The sequence below is a fragment of the Staurois parvus genome, unplaced genomic scaffold (assembly GCF_062004578.1).
Source record: "Staurois parvus isolate SC_StPar_1 unplaced genomic scaffold, SC_StPar_1.0 ptg000347l, whole genome shotgun sequence".
In the NCBI taxonomy this organism is placed as follows: Eukaryota; Metazoa; Chordata; class Amphibia; order Anura; family Ranidae; genus Staurois; species Staurois parvus.
The window spans coordinates 4,999,147-5,015,397 of NW_028318143.1; the positions used below are offsets into that span (position 1 = coordinate 4,999,147).

Below are 16,251 nucleotides of genomic sequence, written 5' to 3' on the forward strand. Positions count from 1 at the left end.
ATTGGACTACATTCCACAGTTCTTCTCTATTTCTTGGTTTTGCCTCAGAAACTGCATTTTTGATGTCACCCCACAAGGTTTCTATTGGATTAAGATCCGGGGATTGGGCTGGCCACTCCATAACGTCAATCTTGTTGGTCTGGAACCAAGATGTTGCACGTTTACTGGTGTGTTTGGGGTCGTTGTCTTGTTGGAACACCCATTTCAAGGGCATTTCCTCTTCAGCATAAGGCAGCATGACCTCTTCAAGTATTCTGATGTATTCAAACTGATCCATGATCCCTGGTATGCGATAAATAGGCCCAACACCGTAGTATGAGAAACATCCCCATATCATGATGCTTGCACCACCATGCTTCACTGTCCTTACAGTGTACTGTGGCTTGAATTCAGTGTTTGGGGGTCGTCTGACAAACTGTCTCCGGCCACTAGACCCAAAAAGAACAATCTTACTTTCATCAGTCCACAAAATATTGCGCCATTTCTCTTTAGGCCAGTCAATGTGCTCTTTCGCAAATTGTAACCTCTTCAGCACATCTTTTTTTCAACAGTGGGACTTTGCGGGGGCTTCTTGCAGATAGCTTGGCTTCACATAGGCGTCTTCTAATTGTAACAGTCCTCACAGGGAACTTTACACCTTCTTTGATCTTCCTGGAGCTCATTGTTGGCTGAGTCCTTGCCATTTTGGCTGTTCTTCTATCCATTAGAATGATAGTTTTTCGCTTTCTTCCACTTCCTATACATACTAGAGCCACTTTATACTGGATCCAACTAGTCTACAAGCATGTCTTGGAGTGTGGGAAAAAACCAGAGTACCCAGAGGAAACCCACACAAGCAAAGAATGAACATGCAAACTCCAGGCAGGTATTGCCAAGGTTGGGATTCAAACCAACGACCCAGCTGCTGCAAGTCAGAAGTGCTAACCACTTAGCCACTGTCCACTCTCATTCCCATTTTCCCTTTGTAGGGAAAGTCTGTAGTGTAGTCTGACTTTCACATGTTCCAAGGGCCTCCACCTGGCATTCAAGTCCTAGCAAAGTCCTGTATATTTGCACATGTGTAAGATATTTACCGCATGCGCAGGGAAACAATGGTTGTGTAGACGTACAGGGAAACCCATGTACGTGCGCAGATGTGTCAAATGGCCACACAGTATATGTTTAAAAAATAAAAATATCCAATTTAAAGAAGGCAAGCGGGAGGAAATTAGGTTTAGGGTGAAGGTCTGCTTTAGTTCCACCAACTCGTTCGCAGAGCCAAACAATGAATCCTGTGGCTACTTTTCAGCCAAGCATTGCAATGGGGCAGAATAAGCAACATTGACCATTAAATGATTGCTGGCGGCCAGCATAGTGGTTGCAACATCAAAGGAAATTCTGATTTCTTGGGATTTTACTACGCTGCAATTTTTAGCACAACAACAATAATAATATTTCTGTAGGATTCTATTTCCCGGTGGACTCAGAACACTTATCTAATTGGCATTGGGATCTTTGCAGAGATGGATTTTTCAGGTGTGGTTATGAATCTGGGTGAATAGATGTGTCTTGAGTCAGCTTGTTAACAACACCCAGAGAAGGTGATTCCCAGACAATGGATGTCAGCTAGTTCCATATTGTGGGTGCTGCATGACAGAATGCATGAGATCTAAAAAGATTTTAAAGTAGAACTAAAGGCAAAACTTTTTTGCCATCTCTGTCCCACTGGGGAAATTTACCTTCACTTCCTGTCCCTATGCCACAACAGGAAATAAGAGGAAATCCCTCCAAAGTGAGGGAATCCTTGGCTTTCACAAAAACTAACATTCTCATTGGAAGATTTCCCTTCTATTCCTGTTCTGGCAAAATAGTCCAGCACCTGCACTGAGTATAGGTCCATTGTACTGTGGACGGATGGCTCCTACAGGCACAGCGATGTACACGTATGTCACTGCCTGTCTCTGGGTTTGTGGCACGTGCGTGCACCCTCACCTACCCGTGGACTCAAAGCAGAGAGAAGAAACAAACAGATTTTTTTGTAAAAAGCAGCACACATTACACACATTATCACTTGTTAGGCACGCACTTAACCCCTTAACACCAAGATGTTAACCCCTTCCCAGCCAGTGTCATTAGTAGTGACAGTGTATATTATTATCACTGTATTAGTGCCACTGGGGATGTCAGTGTCAGTTAGTTCCCATGCAGTGTCAGTTAATGTCAGACTGCCCTCCTCACTGTCACAGTCCCACTATCTGATCACCACCATTACTAATAAAAAAATCCAGTATATATACCATAGTTTGTAGATGTTATAACTTTCACACAAACCAATTAACTACCTCCCGCCCGCCATATAGTCCAATGACGGGCGCAAGGTGGTTCTCTCGTTCTGGGAGGACGTCATATGACGTCCTCCCATTCTCATTCTCATTCTCAAAGCTGGGCAAATGGTCTGAGAACATAATATTGGGTTCCCAAGGCTCATATCAGCTGGATGAATTAGCTGCCACTTAGTTGGATATTGTTAGTGGGAGTTTGTGCATCAATCCATCAACAGCTGGTTAAAGACTGCCACTAACAATATCTAACTATAAACTGATCCTGGAGTCCACAAACACTGTTCAAATATATCATTCTGTCAAGCCCTGATGAAAGGGGTGGAGTTACAGAAACCCAAACGCGTTGGTTTGCAAATATTTTATAAATGAAATAAACGTCTGTCTGGACTTGAATATTACAGTGTGGGGATTCATTTCTTAAATTCGAATTAAAGGCAAAACATTTTTATTTCCGCCTGTGTCCCATTGGGGAGATTTCTGTCAACTTCCTGTCCCATAGCCACAAGAAGAAGTAAGAGGAAATCCCTCCACAGTGAGGGAATCCCTGGTTGTCGTCACAATAATTGTAGATTTCTCTTCTATTCTGCTTCTGGTGACAACTTAAAATTTGGGATGTTCTTTTACTTTCACATTCAATGGTAAACAGGACAAATAGAGAGGGTTACATAGTTACATAGTTAGTCTGGCTGAAAAAAGACAAAAGTCCATCCAGTTCAACCATAAAAAAAAAAAAAAGTTATAATCCTATACCCACAGTTGATCCGGAGGAAGGCAAAAAAAACACAGCAAAGCATGATCCAATTTGCTCCTGCTGGGAAAAAAATTCCTTCTGATCCCCCAAGAGACAATCGGATATTCCCTGGATCAACGTTACCTATAAATGTTAGTATCCAGTTATATTCTGTGTATCTAAGAAAGAATCCAGGACTTTTTTGAAGCAATCCACTGAGCTGGTCAGAACCAACTCTTGAGGGAGTCTATTCCAGGGTGAATCTCCCTAACGCTTAAGTGTCAAACTGGCGGCCCTGCAGCTGTTGCCAAACTACAAATCCCATGAGGCATTGCAAGATTGACAGTTACAAGCATGACTCCCAAAGGCAGAGGCATGATGGGACTTGTAGTTTCACAACAGCTGGAGGGCTGCCAGTTTGACACCCCTGCTTTAGATATAAGCTTTGTTTAAATACATTTCATTAGATCACAAGAAATAGTTTGGCAATAGTTTGGAGAGCCACCAGTTTGACACCCCTGAGAATGGGAGCACAGGCGGCAGTAATTACCTGAGAGGGGTTCTAACCTTCACCACTCTATCCAAAACTAAAAAAAGTCTTTGCTTTTAGTTATTCTCTTAATTGCATATCCCCACAACAATCCAAGGTGATTACAGAAGCTCTACATTGTGTAGAAGCTGCCAGCCCAATATTCACACTCATTATACCTACTCCTTTACTGCAATATTGGATGATAACAATAACAGGGATACAAAGCAGTCACAAAAATAATCCTCAAGGTTCCAGCACCTCCTATTCCTTTTTTCTGAGTCTGCCTTTGTGGCTGTTGTGGCATTTTACTGCAATGCTGTGAATAACCTCAATAGCCTAGTCAAGGGCAGGCAGCCCTACAAATCTCACTGTGCATGCATGTCCTGCAGTACCTGGTGGGACCTATAAATCAACAACAGGTGGAGTGGCAAGGTTGCCTACCCGTAGCCTAGTTCATTGATATTCGCTGAGTTTTGGGTCCCCCTTAAGCTCTGCACCGCCAGGCAACACACATTTTTCACACTTTGCACTCTGGAGTCAAAGAACAGTCATTGAGCTTGGTTTTGTGATTTTATTAAGGGGTTAGGAACTTGGATGGTGTCCAGGGGTATATGGAATGTCTGAGGTTACTGTAGAACTTGAGGACAAACTCCTTAGCAACTTTGTACAAAATTGTGAATAGCAACAGTCTCTTTTCCTTGAAGAACCCGAAAGACGCTTCTTAGTGTACCCAGCTGCACTGAGGGTTTTCCCTGGGCACGGGGGGCCCAGAAGCTGCCAATTTAGCACAACCAGTCCCGGATGAGAAGCTAGTTGGGTCTCTCACATGACTACCTTTTCCCCCTATCTGGCCCAGACGGTGTACGAGTACTCACACTGTCTTTTCCTGTCAGCTTGGTGGGTTGGTGGCTGCCTACAGGCCTTTCACTGGGGTGGCTCCTTCCCTGCTGCCCAGGATGCCCTCCCCAGGAGAAGGTGGTACAGTGGAGATCCTCTCTTCCAACAAGCTGCCTGTAGGTAAGCCCCATCCCTGGGGCCCCCTCCCAGGCTCCACATTCCAGCCTTCCTCACTCCATCTTCCATCAGACACTGACTATTGCCCTATAGGCTCTGTGATAATTGAGGGTTGGCTTGGCCTCCTGCTAGGGGATTGGCCAAGGTCCCTCAAACATTCAGATCTGGGCCTCCTCCCCTCCACTCCTCTGTTCCAGAAAGTTTTTGATTCTCTAGAAAGGTGAGAGGGCTCCAACAGCCCTGATCTGTTAGAGCCTCCCAGCTTGTCCTGAGGTGACCTCACTACCTAACTCACAGGCTGACTCATCCCAGGCTGCTATTCAGCCTCAAATTAACAAAAAAAGAAATCCTACCTAGCTAAGCTAGAGGGTGATACACAGGTATGGTATATTTTTACACAGTTACATTGGCCCAGCTTTGACCAATGTAACCATATATATGCCATACCTGTCCGAGCCCCTGGAAGCTGTAAATCACTGAAGTAGACCCCACTACTCCCAGTGAACTCCATTTGCTTCCAGGTTCCATGCTGAATGGCTGGCATGTTGACTTTTGAATACAGGAGGTTTGCCACTCGGCACAAGCACCATTCAAAGAATGCATTGCAAAGGTGGAGAGTGTGATGTCACTTTAAATGATCCCATATAGATATAGACTTTGGTAGAGTGAGCAGGCACTATACATGTTCTTATCAGAATGGTCAGCCTGCTTTGTAAACTAAATATCAATGAAACAGGCTGTATTAAATACTCGGTGGTATAAAATAATTTAACTAGTAAACTAAAAATTTCATGTATAAAATTAATTAGGATTTTATACAAATATTTAAAATGATAGGAAAGATTGGCCTATAATTCTGTAAATGTTTAAACCGCTAAAATGAAATAGACCAATTTTTGCTTTGTAGAAGATATGTCATTATGATTCCTATTTTACAATTCTGTCATCTATGGGACAAAGTATATGTAGTACCTTGTCACATGTTCCTAAGTGCTTTCTAGTATTGTACAATAAATTGATTGCTTATTGCCGTGCCCTAAATGTGAGATACGAATACTTCCAGAAATAATGAACCTTCCAAATCAACTTATTACAACTTCAAAATAAATAAATAATAAAATGTGAAAAAAACAAAAAACATGAAAAAAAATCATAATATTAGTAATTTAAATAAGAAATGAATAGTGTCCAAAAAAAGTCTATATAAATTCGATTAAAGTTGATTAGTCAAACAAGATTGCAGATGGATTCTTGCTGGAATATAGATACTTACATGCGCTCACCTTCCATTAAGCCCACTGCTGGGCTAACACAGCTTTGCGATGTTTATCCTTGATGGATATCTTTAGAGACTCCCTTGGATACTCCTGATGGTTGATTATAGATGATTGTGGGTCTGTGGGTTAGTTTTTTTCTCATGGCAATAAAAAGTGCTCCATCTCCTTGTATTATTCCTCGTTGGTATAGTGGGAAAGAAAAAGGTACATGGTGCCTTATCGTTTTTTAAAAGATCAATTTTATTCACAACTACTTCTTATGCACGCACAAGTATTCAGTATAAAAAGCGCTGAGTTAAAATCAGTGAAACCGCTAGATGCATTTGTGACAGATCTCCTGCGTGGTTGCTCACACTCGCTCACATAGACTTATACTCGCCGTGAAGTCGAGTTGCTGTGCTGACGTCAAAGCCCCTCCCCAACGCATTGCGCCACAGGGACACGTGGCTTTGTCCGGGGGATGTGATGAGTCTATTCCAGACTATTCCACTATTCTAAGTGCTTTTTAACCATAGTCATGCGGTTGGACCTGACCCTCCTTTCATGCCGCAGCTTATCCAACAACAGCTTTGAAGGAGAAAACTGATTCATAGCTGCAGCTTGTGTTGACTGGGAACACTTTCCTGAGGCAAGCAACGGCAAGAAGAATGCAGAGCCTGACACATCCCCATTCCCTCTGCATTCCTCTGACCTTTAGTCCTCATGCACACATTTTTTTCCACAGCCAGTAACCCCCCCCCCCCAGCATGTTATCCTGTGTCCATACACACATAGACTGTAATCAACATTTTTTGGCTGGAAAAAAAAACCGAGCACTAGTGGGTTTCTAGAGGAGTTTTTTAGCTGTAAAAAACGCTTTAACACATAAAAACACGGCGAAATGCAGTAAAACGTCGCAAACCAGCATTTTTGGATGTTTTTTTGACCCCCTCCCAATTTTTTTTACGTAAGAAAAAAAAAAAATGATAATGCGGAAAAATGCCACCAAACGCAGCAAAAACACTGATGTTACCAGCGTTATCAAAACGCCCCGTGTGCATGCGGGCTTACTTGTCTCAGGAAAGTGTTCACAGCCAATACAATCGGCCATCTCCTCCACAGTTGTTGGATCAGCGACTGCGGGGGGGGGGGGGGGGTGAAGGGGGTTGGAGGGTACAGGTCAGAATTCATAACTAGGATTAGAAAGCACTTAGAAACAAAGGGCTTATATAGGGAAAGGTCTTGTACACTATATGCCATAGATCCAGGTTTGTCATCTTTTCACCAGTTTACTGATGTGTTTTATTTTCTTACACTGCAGTTGTGGAAACCAAAGAAATCACCAGCCAATCAGAGGACACGGGGAGTATGGAAAATAAGGAGAATGGCTCAGTGGATTCTAAAAAGTAAGTCCCGGTTGGCACACATGAAATGGTTTGGGGAATTAAACACTTGCTGCCCTGCCACATTACTGCCACACATGCAGGCTCAGGCATGTATATATACGTGATTGACCCTGCACCTGTTTAGAAGGCTCCTAACAATGCAAACAACCTGTCACGAATGGTTTCCCATTCATGAACAGTTTGCTTACTGCTGTGATCTTTGATTGGCCTACAGCAATCACATGGTACCTGGCTACCTGTACCATGTGGTTAGTCAATCACAATCAAAAGCAAGCTGTTCATGAATGAGAAACCCATTCATGACAGCTAAAGCTGCTGCTTATACAGTGATCTTCACTGTATAAGTATTGACAATGTAAAAAAAAATTCCTTATCATCCCCCCCCAAGTAGTGCAGTGTGGTACACTATGGTGACGCTGAGCTACTCTGATGACACAATTGTGAAAAAGAAAAATGTTTAAAAAAATGCAAAACATATTTTTAAAATTAAAATTTTTTTTCATACTGTCATCAGTCAGTATACCTGATCACCGCCACACCAGTCACATGATGATGCTATACTGCACTGCTGACAGTGTGTAAAAAAAAAAAAAAAAACTTTTTATTTAATTTCTTCACCTTCCAAAAAATTGTGCCAAAAAATTACAACTTCAAAAAACTCGCCATGCCTCTTACTAAATACCCCAGACTATTTATTTTCCGAAAGGTGGTCATTTGGGGGGTATTTGTACTGTCCTGGCATTTTAGGGAAATAGAGATGAGAAATGAGATTGGCCGTAAGTACATCAGGATTGATCAATTTTCAAATATACTGTATATACCATAGTTTGTAGGCTCTATAACTTTCACACAATCAAGCTATTGGGATTTTTTTAATAGCAAAGACATGTAGCAGAATACATTTTGAGATACATTTATAAAGATATTTAATTTTATTGGATAGGTTTTATAACAGAAAGTAGAAAATATAGAACATTTTTGGTCTTTTTTTTGTTTTTATAACAGAAAATAAAAAACTCAGCGGGGATAAAATAACACCAAAAGAAAGCTCTATTTGTGTGAAAAAAATTACAAAAATTTGGGTACTGTGTTTCATGACCGAACAACTGCCAGTTAAAGTAGCGCAGTGCAGAATGGCAAAAAATGGCCTGGTCAAAAAGGTTGTAAAACCTTCCGGAGCTCAAGTGATTAACCACGCAACAAATGTTGGTGCTTGCCCTAAATTCATGTACCTGTTGCAAACATACAGAAACTCTCCTCCGTACAGCTGAGCTTCCTGCCACCACTGCAGCCACCACACAGACAGCACAGCCGGAAAAGAGTTTTGTGGGATTCAGAGACACTAGTTCCCTATAAGGTCCGCTCTGTTTTTAAATGATAGCAGGTATTCCAAAGGCAATAGACAGCCTGCCATTGGCTATGGAATCCTACCACTGTGTGCTATCAATCTCAAGGAAAGAGCAGACCTGAACTTTCCCAGGAGGCTGCTTCCTTTGTCAGCATCAGTAAATGCTAGGAGCTGGTTGGCTATGAAGTAGGACAGGATAGAAAGTGTGTTGGGTCTACAGAGCACATTCATCTCATCACAATATCATTGCAGGGAGCTGGTATGTAGTCCACAGTGAGAACTGGGTAGGGCTCATAACACTGGTTGGGATTTTATATTTTATAGGGCATATATATACATATACTGCTCACAAAAATTAAGGGAATACTTTTTAATCAGTGTTTAGCATCAAGTCGTTGAAACTCCTGGGATATTGATCTGGTTAGTTAAGCAGCAGAGGGGGTTGTTAATCAGTTTCAGCTGCTTTGGTGTTAATGAAATTAATAACAGGTGCACTAGATGGGCAACAATGAGACGACCCCCAAAACAGGAATGGTTTTACAGGTGAAGGTCACTGACATTTTTTCCCTACTCATCTTTTCTGTTTTTCACTAGTTTTGCATTTGGCTAGGGTTAGTGTCACTACTGGTAGGTGATACCTGGACCCTACAGAGGTTGCGCAGGCAGTCCAACTCGTCCAGGATGGCATATCAATACGTGACATTGTCAGAAGGTTTGCTGTGTCTCCCAGCAAAGTCTCAAGAGCATGAAGGAGATTCTAGGAGACAGGCAGTTACTCTAGGAGAGCTGGACAGGGCCGTAGAAGGTCCTCGACCTCCAGCAGGCCACTGGTGTGAATGTCTCTGACCAAGCAATCAGAAACAGACTTCATGAGGGTGGCCTGAGGGCCCGACATCCTCTAGTGCATCCTGTGCTCACTGCCCAGCACCACAGAGCTCGACTGGCATTTGTCATTGAACACCAGAATTGGCAGGTCCACCACTGGCGCCCTGTGCTTTTCACAGATGAGAGCAGGTTCACCCTGACCACATGTGACAGACGTGAAAGGGTCTGGAGAAGCCGTGGAGAACGTTATGCTGCCTGTAACATGGTTCAGTATGAGCGTTTTGGTGGTGGGTCAGTGATGGTCTAGGGAGGCATATCCATGGAGGGACACACAGACCTCTACAGGCTAGACAATGGCACCCTGACTGCCATTAGGTATCGGGATGAAATCCTTGGACCCATTGTCAGACCCTACACTGGTGCAGTGGGTCCTGGTTTCCTCCTGGTGCTGTGGGTCCTGGGTTCCTCCTGGTGCACAACAATGCCCAGCCTCATGTGGGGAGAGTATGCAGGGAGTTCCTGGAGGATGAAGGAATTGATACCATTGAATGGCTCCCACGCTCCCCTGACCTAAATCCAATAGAACACCTCTGGGATATCATGTTTCAGTCCATCTGATGCTACCAGGTTGCACCTCAGACTGTCCAGGAGCTCAGTGGTGCCCTGGTCCAGATCTGGGAGGAAATACCCCAGGACACCATCTCTCGTCTCATTAGGAGCATTCCCCGACATTGTCAGGCATGTATACAAGCACGTGGGGGCCATACAAACTACTCAGTACCATTTTGAGTTGCTGCAATGAATTTCAGCAAAATGGACTAGCCTGCTGCATCATTTTTTCACTTTGATTTTCAGGGTGTCTTTGAATTCAGTCCTCTGTAGGTTGATAATTTTCATTTCCATCAAATGATGGGGCATCCTTACATTCACAACACATTACCCAGTCCATGTCAGTATAGAAATCCAGTATGAGATTTTTCCTCATTGAGATCTGATGTGTATTCAAAGAGTTCTTTTAATTTTTTATATATATATATTTATATAAAACCATTTTTGTCTAGACATACACCTTAACTCCTCTTTCATGGAAAAAAAACCCAAAAAAGGCACATTAAAAAAAATTATTATAGCACATACAATTGCTGAGCAAGTCATATTGTAACTGAATGTTATTAAAAATGACCTTTACTCTTCAATCTGTAATTTTCTGTAAAATGCAATGCAATATGCCTACCTGCAGGCGTTCTGCACACAGATGGTTAACAGAACACCCCCGCCCCCTAAATGTCCTTTCCTGCTTGTGTGGTTGGCTTACTGATTTTCCCAGAAGTCTTCACTAAGATACAAATCAGATTTTGGGCATCCCCTGCAACAAAAATGTCATCTTTGGTGAGATACTCCCAAAGGGAAATCATGTCTAAAGGGATGCAGATCCTAACACTCTCCTCATTAGAACCCTGCACGTGCAGCAGCTGATTGATAATTATAAAATCACTCCAATTAGATTCCCTTTCCACATGACACAGACAAACAGCTATTTCTTCGGAATAACAAAAGGTAGGAATCTGCAACAAAGTTTGGTAAAATCCCTGCAATGTGCATACAAGATCGCCCAGAGGAGAGTGGGTTTTTTTCAGTAAAAGTGGAGTAACTCTTTAACTTGTTTCTGGGCTGGGATCTGTTGTCCTGGGCTGTAACATATTACCCTCAATTACCTCTGATTTCTTATTATAGTTCAGTGGAGAATGGAAGACCTCCAGATCCGGCACACTGGGCTGTGGATGATGTTGTCAGTTATTTCACAGCCAATGGATTTGAGGAACAAGCCAGCGTGTTTAAGGATCAGGTAAAATATGTGGCTTAATGGGAACTCTGCATGTAGCTATGGACGTTAGGGATGAGCTCAGGCATGTTTGGATCATAGTTCGAACCTTCCTGGACATGCCACCAGGAAGCTGTCAGAGGTGGCCGAGGAATTCCTTGCCCCGCAGCCACATGTATACAAGGGCCGTGTGCAAGAGTCGTTAGATATGACATGAGAATTAAATATTTCAAAAATGGACCGCGCCAAGGTCACAAATTGACTAAATAAACTGTGCAATCTTTGAAGTGATAACAATGAGCAAAATTCAAATACAATATTATTAATATTCAGTCCCAACATGTGAATAATTGGTGTAAAGGTGCTGTATCTTTAACGGTGATACTCCATGCTGAAATGTTCACATTGGTGCCTTACATAGATGTAAACTCACCGTCATTTCATGACCACCTATCTCTAGGTAAGTCACACTCGCTTTTTGGGACTATCCCAGTATGCAATCCGGTCCTGATAGCTGATATTCCTTCGCCCTTATAACCGTGGTTGCTGGTAGTAACCAATAACTTTCCACTAGGACTGCATCAATGTTAGGCAACTCCTCTCCTCCACAGGCAGTATTTCATATTTTCAGCATAAATCAAAACAAAACCAGACATCCCATAGTGTAAAACTGTATAAAACGTTATTATGGGGTCAAGCAATAGAAATGCCACTCAAAAAAAAGTGCCTTTCCTGGCACTAGGTGTATTCAGCTTTGTGTATTATGAATGGGAATTAAGATGCAGTTCCAGCGTGCGTTCCAAATATCGGAAGTAACGTCAGCGGAAGTTGCGTCATAAGCCCTCAACGCGTTTTGACCAATAGATCGTTTTCAGAAAGTACCAATCTTTCAACATGACATGAGAATTGCTTGTTGCCTTTGCTGATCAATATCATCCTGATAATTGATCAATGAGTAACACCACACAACTTGACCATAGTTTTTTTTTTCCTGACCGTATTTCCACCAAGATAACCCTCAGGTCAGAGTTGTTGCAGAAGACATTAACATGTAAATTCTAAAGACTTAAATATGTACAGTATGTCATTTTATTCCACAATATACGAAAACATTGGTTTGGTGGGCCGATCATGCTCTCACACCTGATATCTAATAACTATGACCAGCTTAGATTTCTGGTGCAGAATTTGCAACATCAGATATAACTTAAGATTCCATTTGCACCCAGGGTTGCTGATAAGGCAGTACAGCCGACCCTCTTGTACCGGGTCTAGTCAATTTAAAAGGGGTCTCAGGCACCTACTGAGCAGGAGGGCTGGCTGTAGTGCCCTATTGCTGATACCGCTGCTCTCGTGCCTCCCCCTGCATTACTGCTGGCTTCTCCTCCTCCCCCTCCCTCCAGCTGGACTGCAGGGGATTGGTCCTAGTATCTTTGCCCCCACTCCCTGCTGTCTGGGACCCCTGTGTTCCTCCTTTCCACCTGTTTTCCAGCCCCCTTCTGTGCCCGTTTCCTATGCTGTGCTGCCAGCTTCACTCCTCTCCTGCTGGCAGCTGCTGAAGGCACAAAGGGAAATTGTTTCAGGATCAACATATGTCTTATATGTCATATTTACCAGCCCCTTTCTTTCTCAAATGAATGCAGTGAGCAGTCACTCCTGTCTCCGTTCATCACTGAAGCATAGTAAACTGTGTTTACTATGCTTCCGTTTGTGTATGAACAGGAATCCTCATAGCACTTCCTATTCATCTGTGAAGCTGAGGCTGCAGAGAAAGGGAATGATTAATCTATAATGGTGTGAACCTCCTGCGCTCCAAATATCCAAACAATATTTATCCCAGAGGAGCAGCTAACATTAAATCATATACCAATGATCTCTATATAAATGTAAATAAACAATGTAGTGCTACTCACAAATTAAAGATACATAAGTGTATACATCCACAAATAATAAAGTACCACACTGTATAAATAAATCAGTGTAAACATCTACAAATAATACAGTGACATCGTGTACAAATCAGTGAAGTAAATATTACTCACTCAGTGCCAACATAAGTATAAATAAGTGAAATCATGCATATATTAATTCGTTAATATAATACCACAAATTCGTGTGATATACAAAACAGCCGTGCTGTGTGACATTTCCAGAGCACCCAAAAGGGGAAGTTCCGCTTTAAGCCTTTGTCCCCTGCTCCCCATTAACCATTTGCCGCCCTCACTATGGCCAAATGGCGGCCGGCAAATGTCATCAGCGTTCCGGGTGGACGCCATATGGCGTCCTCCCGCACATGCGCAGTTTGTGCTCCTGCAGAGCCGTGCAGCGGCACGATCTGTCACCGGCCGTGTACCTCAGACACGGCTGATGACAGATCTGAGTATCGGCCCCGTTGCCAGTACCATGTGACCTGCTGTGACCAATCACAGCAGGTCACATGACAGTTGTATACAATGGATGGCTTCATTCATGCCATCCATTGTATACTAGTGTCTAACTGTGAATGCACAAACAAAAAAAAAAAAAAACCCTGAATGAATCGATGTCATTCAGGTAAATGCTTGCTTATAGCAAAGTAATTCTTTGAAAGGAATGGCAATCCTCTTCCCTCATATTAACGCACATTAGACCGCACAGATGTGACTGGGGCAATAGACTTCAGTGGCAGCACACGTAAAAATGCAGACCCAACAGTGTGAACCTAGCTTAAAGTGTTACTAAACCCACAACAGTAAAATCAGTCTGTATATGCAGTAAAGCATGTGTGTTATACTCCCTGTGGAACCTAAGGGGTTAATCCTCCGCATTGTGTAAAAAGTCTGTTTGATCCTTTCTCCTCTGCCCCTCATCTTGTTGAAATGACCACCTGATACAGACTGAACCCGTGGCCACATGCACATGCTCAGTTTAGTGCGTGTTGCTAGAGAGGTTTTTTTTTTTTCTTGGGAGGGTGCATGTGATCAGCACAGGGCCAATCAGCACTGTCCAGACAAAGGGTCAGAGGTTTCACATCCTTCTAGAGCAGAACTAAAGCTCCTCCTACAAGCTTTAACCAGTGCTCTGATGAAGTCACAAGACTGCTGTAAGATGAGAAAAGGTATTTAGCAGTTTATATTTACTAAAATAATTACACTTCCATGTTCTGTGTACTGTGGGAGACCAGATATAGTGAATACAGGGTCCTGGGAGACCAGATATAGTGAATGCAGGGTCCTGGGAGACCAGATATAGTGAATGCAGGGTTCGGGGAGACCAGATATAGTGAATGCAGGGTCTGAGGAGACCAGATATAGTGAATGCAGGGTCAGGGGAGACCAGACATAGTGAATGCAGGGTTCGGGGAGACCAGATATAGTGAATGCAGGGTCTGAGGAGACCAGATATAGTGAATGCAGGGTCAGGGGAGACCAGACATAGTGAATGCAGGGTCCGGGGAGACCAGATATAGTGAATGAAGTGTCAGGGGAGACCAGATATAGTGAATGTAGGGTCCGGGGAGACCAGATATAGTGAATGCAGGGTCCTGCGAGACCTGATATAGTGAATGCAGGGTCCGGGGAGACCAGATATAGTGAATGCAGGGTCCGGGGAGACCAGATATAGTGAATGCAGGGTCCGGGGAGACCAGATATAGTGAATGCAGGGTCCTGCGAGACCAGATATAGTGAATGCAGGGTCCTGCGAGACCAGATATAGTGAATGCAGGGTCCTGCGAGACCAGATGTAGTGAATGCAGGGTCCGGGGAGACCAGATATAGTGAATGCAGGGTCCGGGGAGACAAGATATAGTGAATGCAGGGTCCGGGGAGACCATATATAGTGAATGCAGGGTCCGGGGAGACCAGATATAGTAAATGCAGGGTCCGGGGAGACAAGATATAGTGAATGCAGGGTCCGGGGAGACCAGATATAGTGAATGCAGGGTCCGAGTAGACCAGATATAGTGAATGCAGGGTCCGGGGAGACCAGATATAGTGAATGCAGGGTCCAGGGAGAACAGATATAGTAAATGCAGGGTCCGGGGAGACCAGATATAGTAAATGCAGGGTCCGGGGAGACCAGATATAGTGAATGCAGGGTCCGGGGAGACCAGATATAGTGAATGCAGGGTCTGAGGAGACCAGATATAGTGAATGCAGGGTCAGGGGAGACCAGACATAGTGAATGCAGGGTCCGGGGAGACCAGATATAGTGAATGAAGTGTCAGGGGAGACCAGATATAGTGAATGTAGGGTCCGGGGAGACCAGATATAGTGAATGCAGGGTCCTGCGAGACCTGATATAGTGAATGCAGGGTCCGGGGAGACCAGATATAGTGAATGCAGGGTCCGGGGAGACCAGATATAGTGAATGCAGGGTCCGGGGAGACCAGATATAGTGAATGCAGGGTCCTGCGAGACCAGATATAGTGAATGCAGGGTCCTGCGAGACCAGATATAGTGAATGCAGGGTCCTGCGAGACCAGATGTAGTGAATGCAGGGTCCGGGGAGACCAGATATAGTGAATGCAGGGTCCGGGGAGACAAGATATAGTGAATGCAGGGTCCGGGGAGACCAGATATAGTGAATGCAGGGTCCGGGGAGACCAGATATAGTAAATGCAGGGTCCGGGGAGACAAGATATAGTGAATGCAGGGTCCGGGGAGACCAGATATAGTGAATGCAGGGTCCGAGTAGACCAGATATAGTGAATGCAGGGTCCGGGGAGACCAGATATAGTGAATGCAGGGTCCAGGGAGAACAGATATAGTAAATGCAGGGTCCGGGGAGACCAGATATAGTAAATGCAGGGTCCGGGGAGACCAGATATAGTAAATGCAGGGTCCGGGGAGACCGGATATAGTGAATGCAGGGTCCTGGGTTTAGTATCACTTTAAATAACATTCAGGGCATTTTCAGTTCATCAATAAATAAAACGATTTGGTGCAGCCTTTCATGATGTGTTGCATTTTAGCACAGACAGTTTTAGTTGCGATGTCAGCTTTGTCTTTAACATT

At 43.7% G+C, this 16,251-nt stretch overlaps 1 protein-coding gene across 1 annotated transcript in view; it reads left to right on the forward strand.

The window, feature by feature from the left end:
• Positions 1–16,251, forward strand: part of SAMD13 (sterile alpha motif domain containing 13) — a 32,403-nt gene that overhangs the window by 4,332 nt on the left and 11,820 nt on the right. The window contains exons 2-3 of the mRNA XM_089684394.1: positions 7,175–7,259; positions 11,167–11,278. Coding sequence (XP_089540520.1) covers positions 7,175–7,259; positions 11,167–11,278 — 197 coding nt within the window. The remainder of the gene's footprint in view (positions 1–7,174; positions 7,260–11,166; positions 11,279–16,251) is intronic.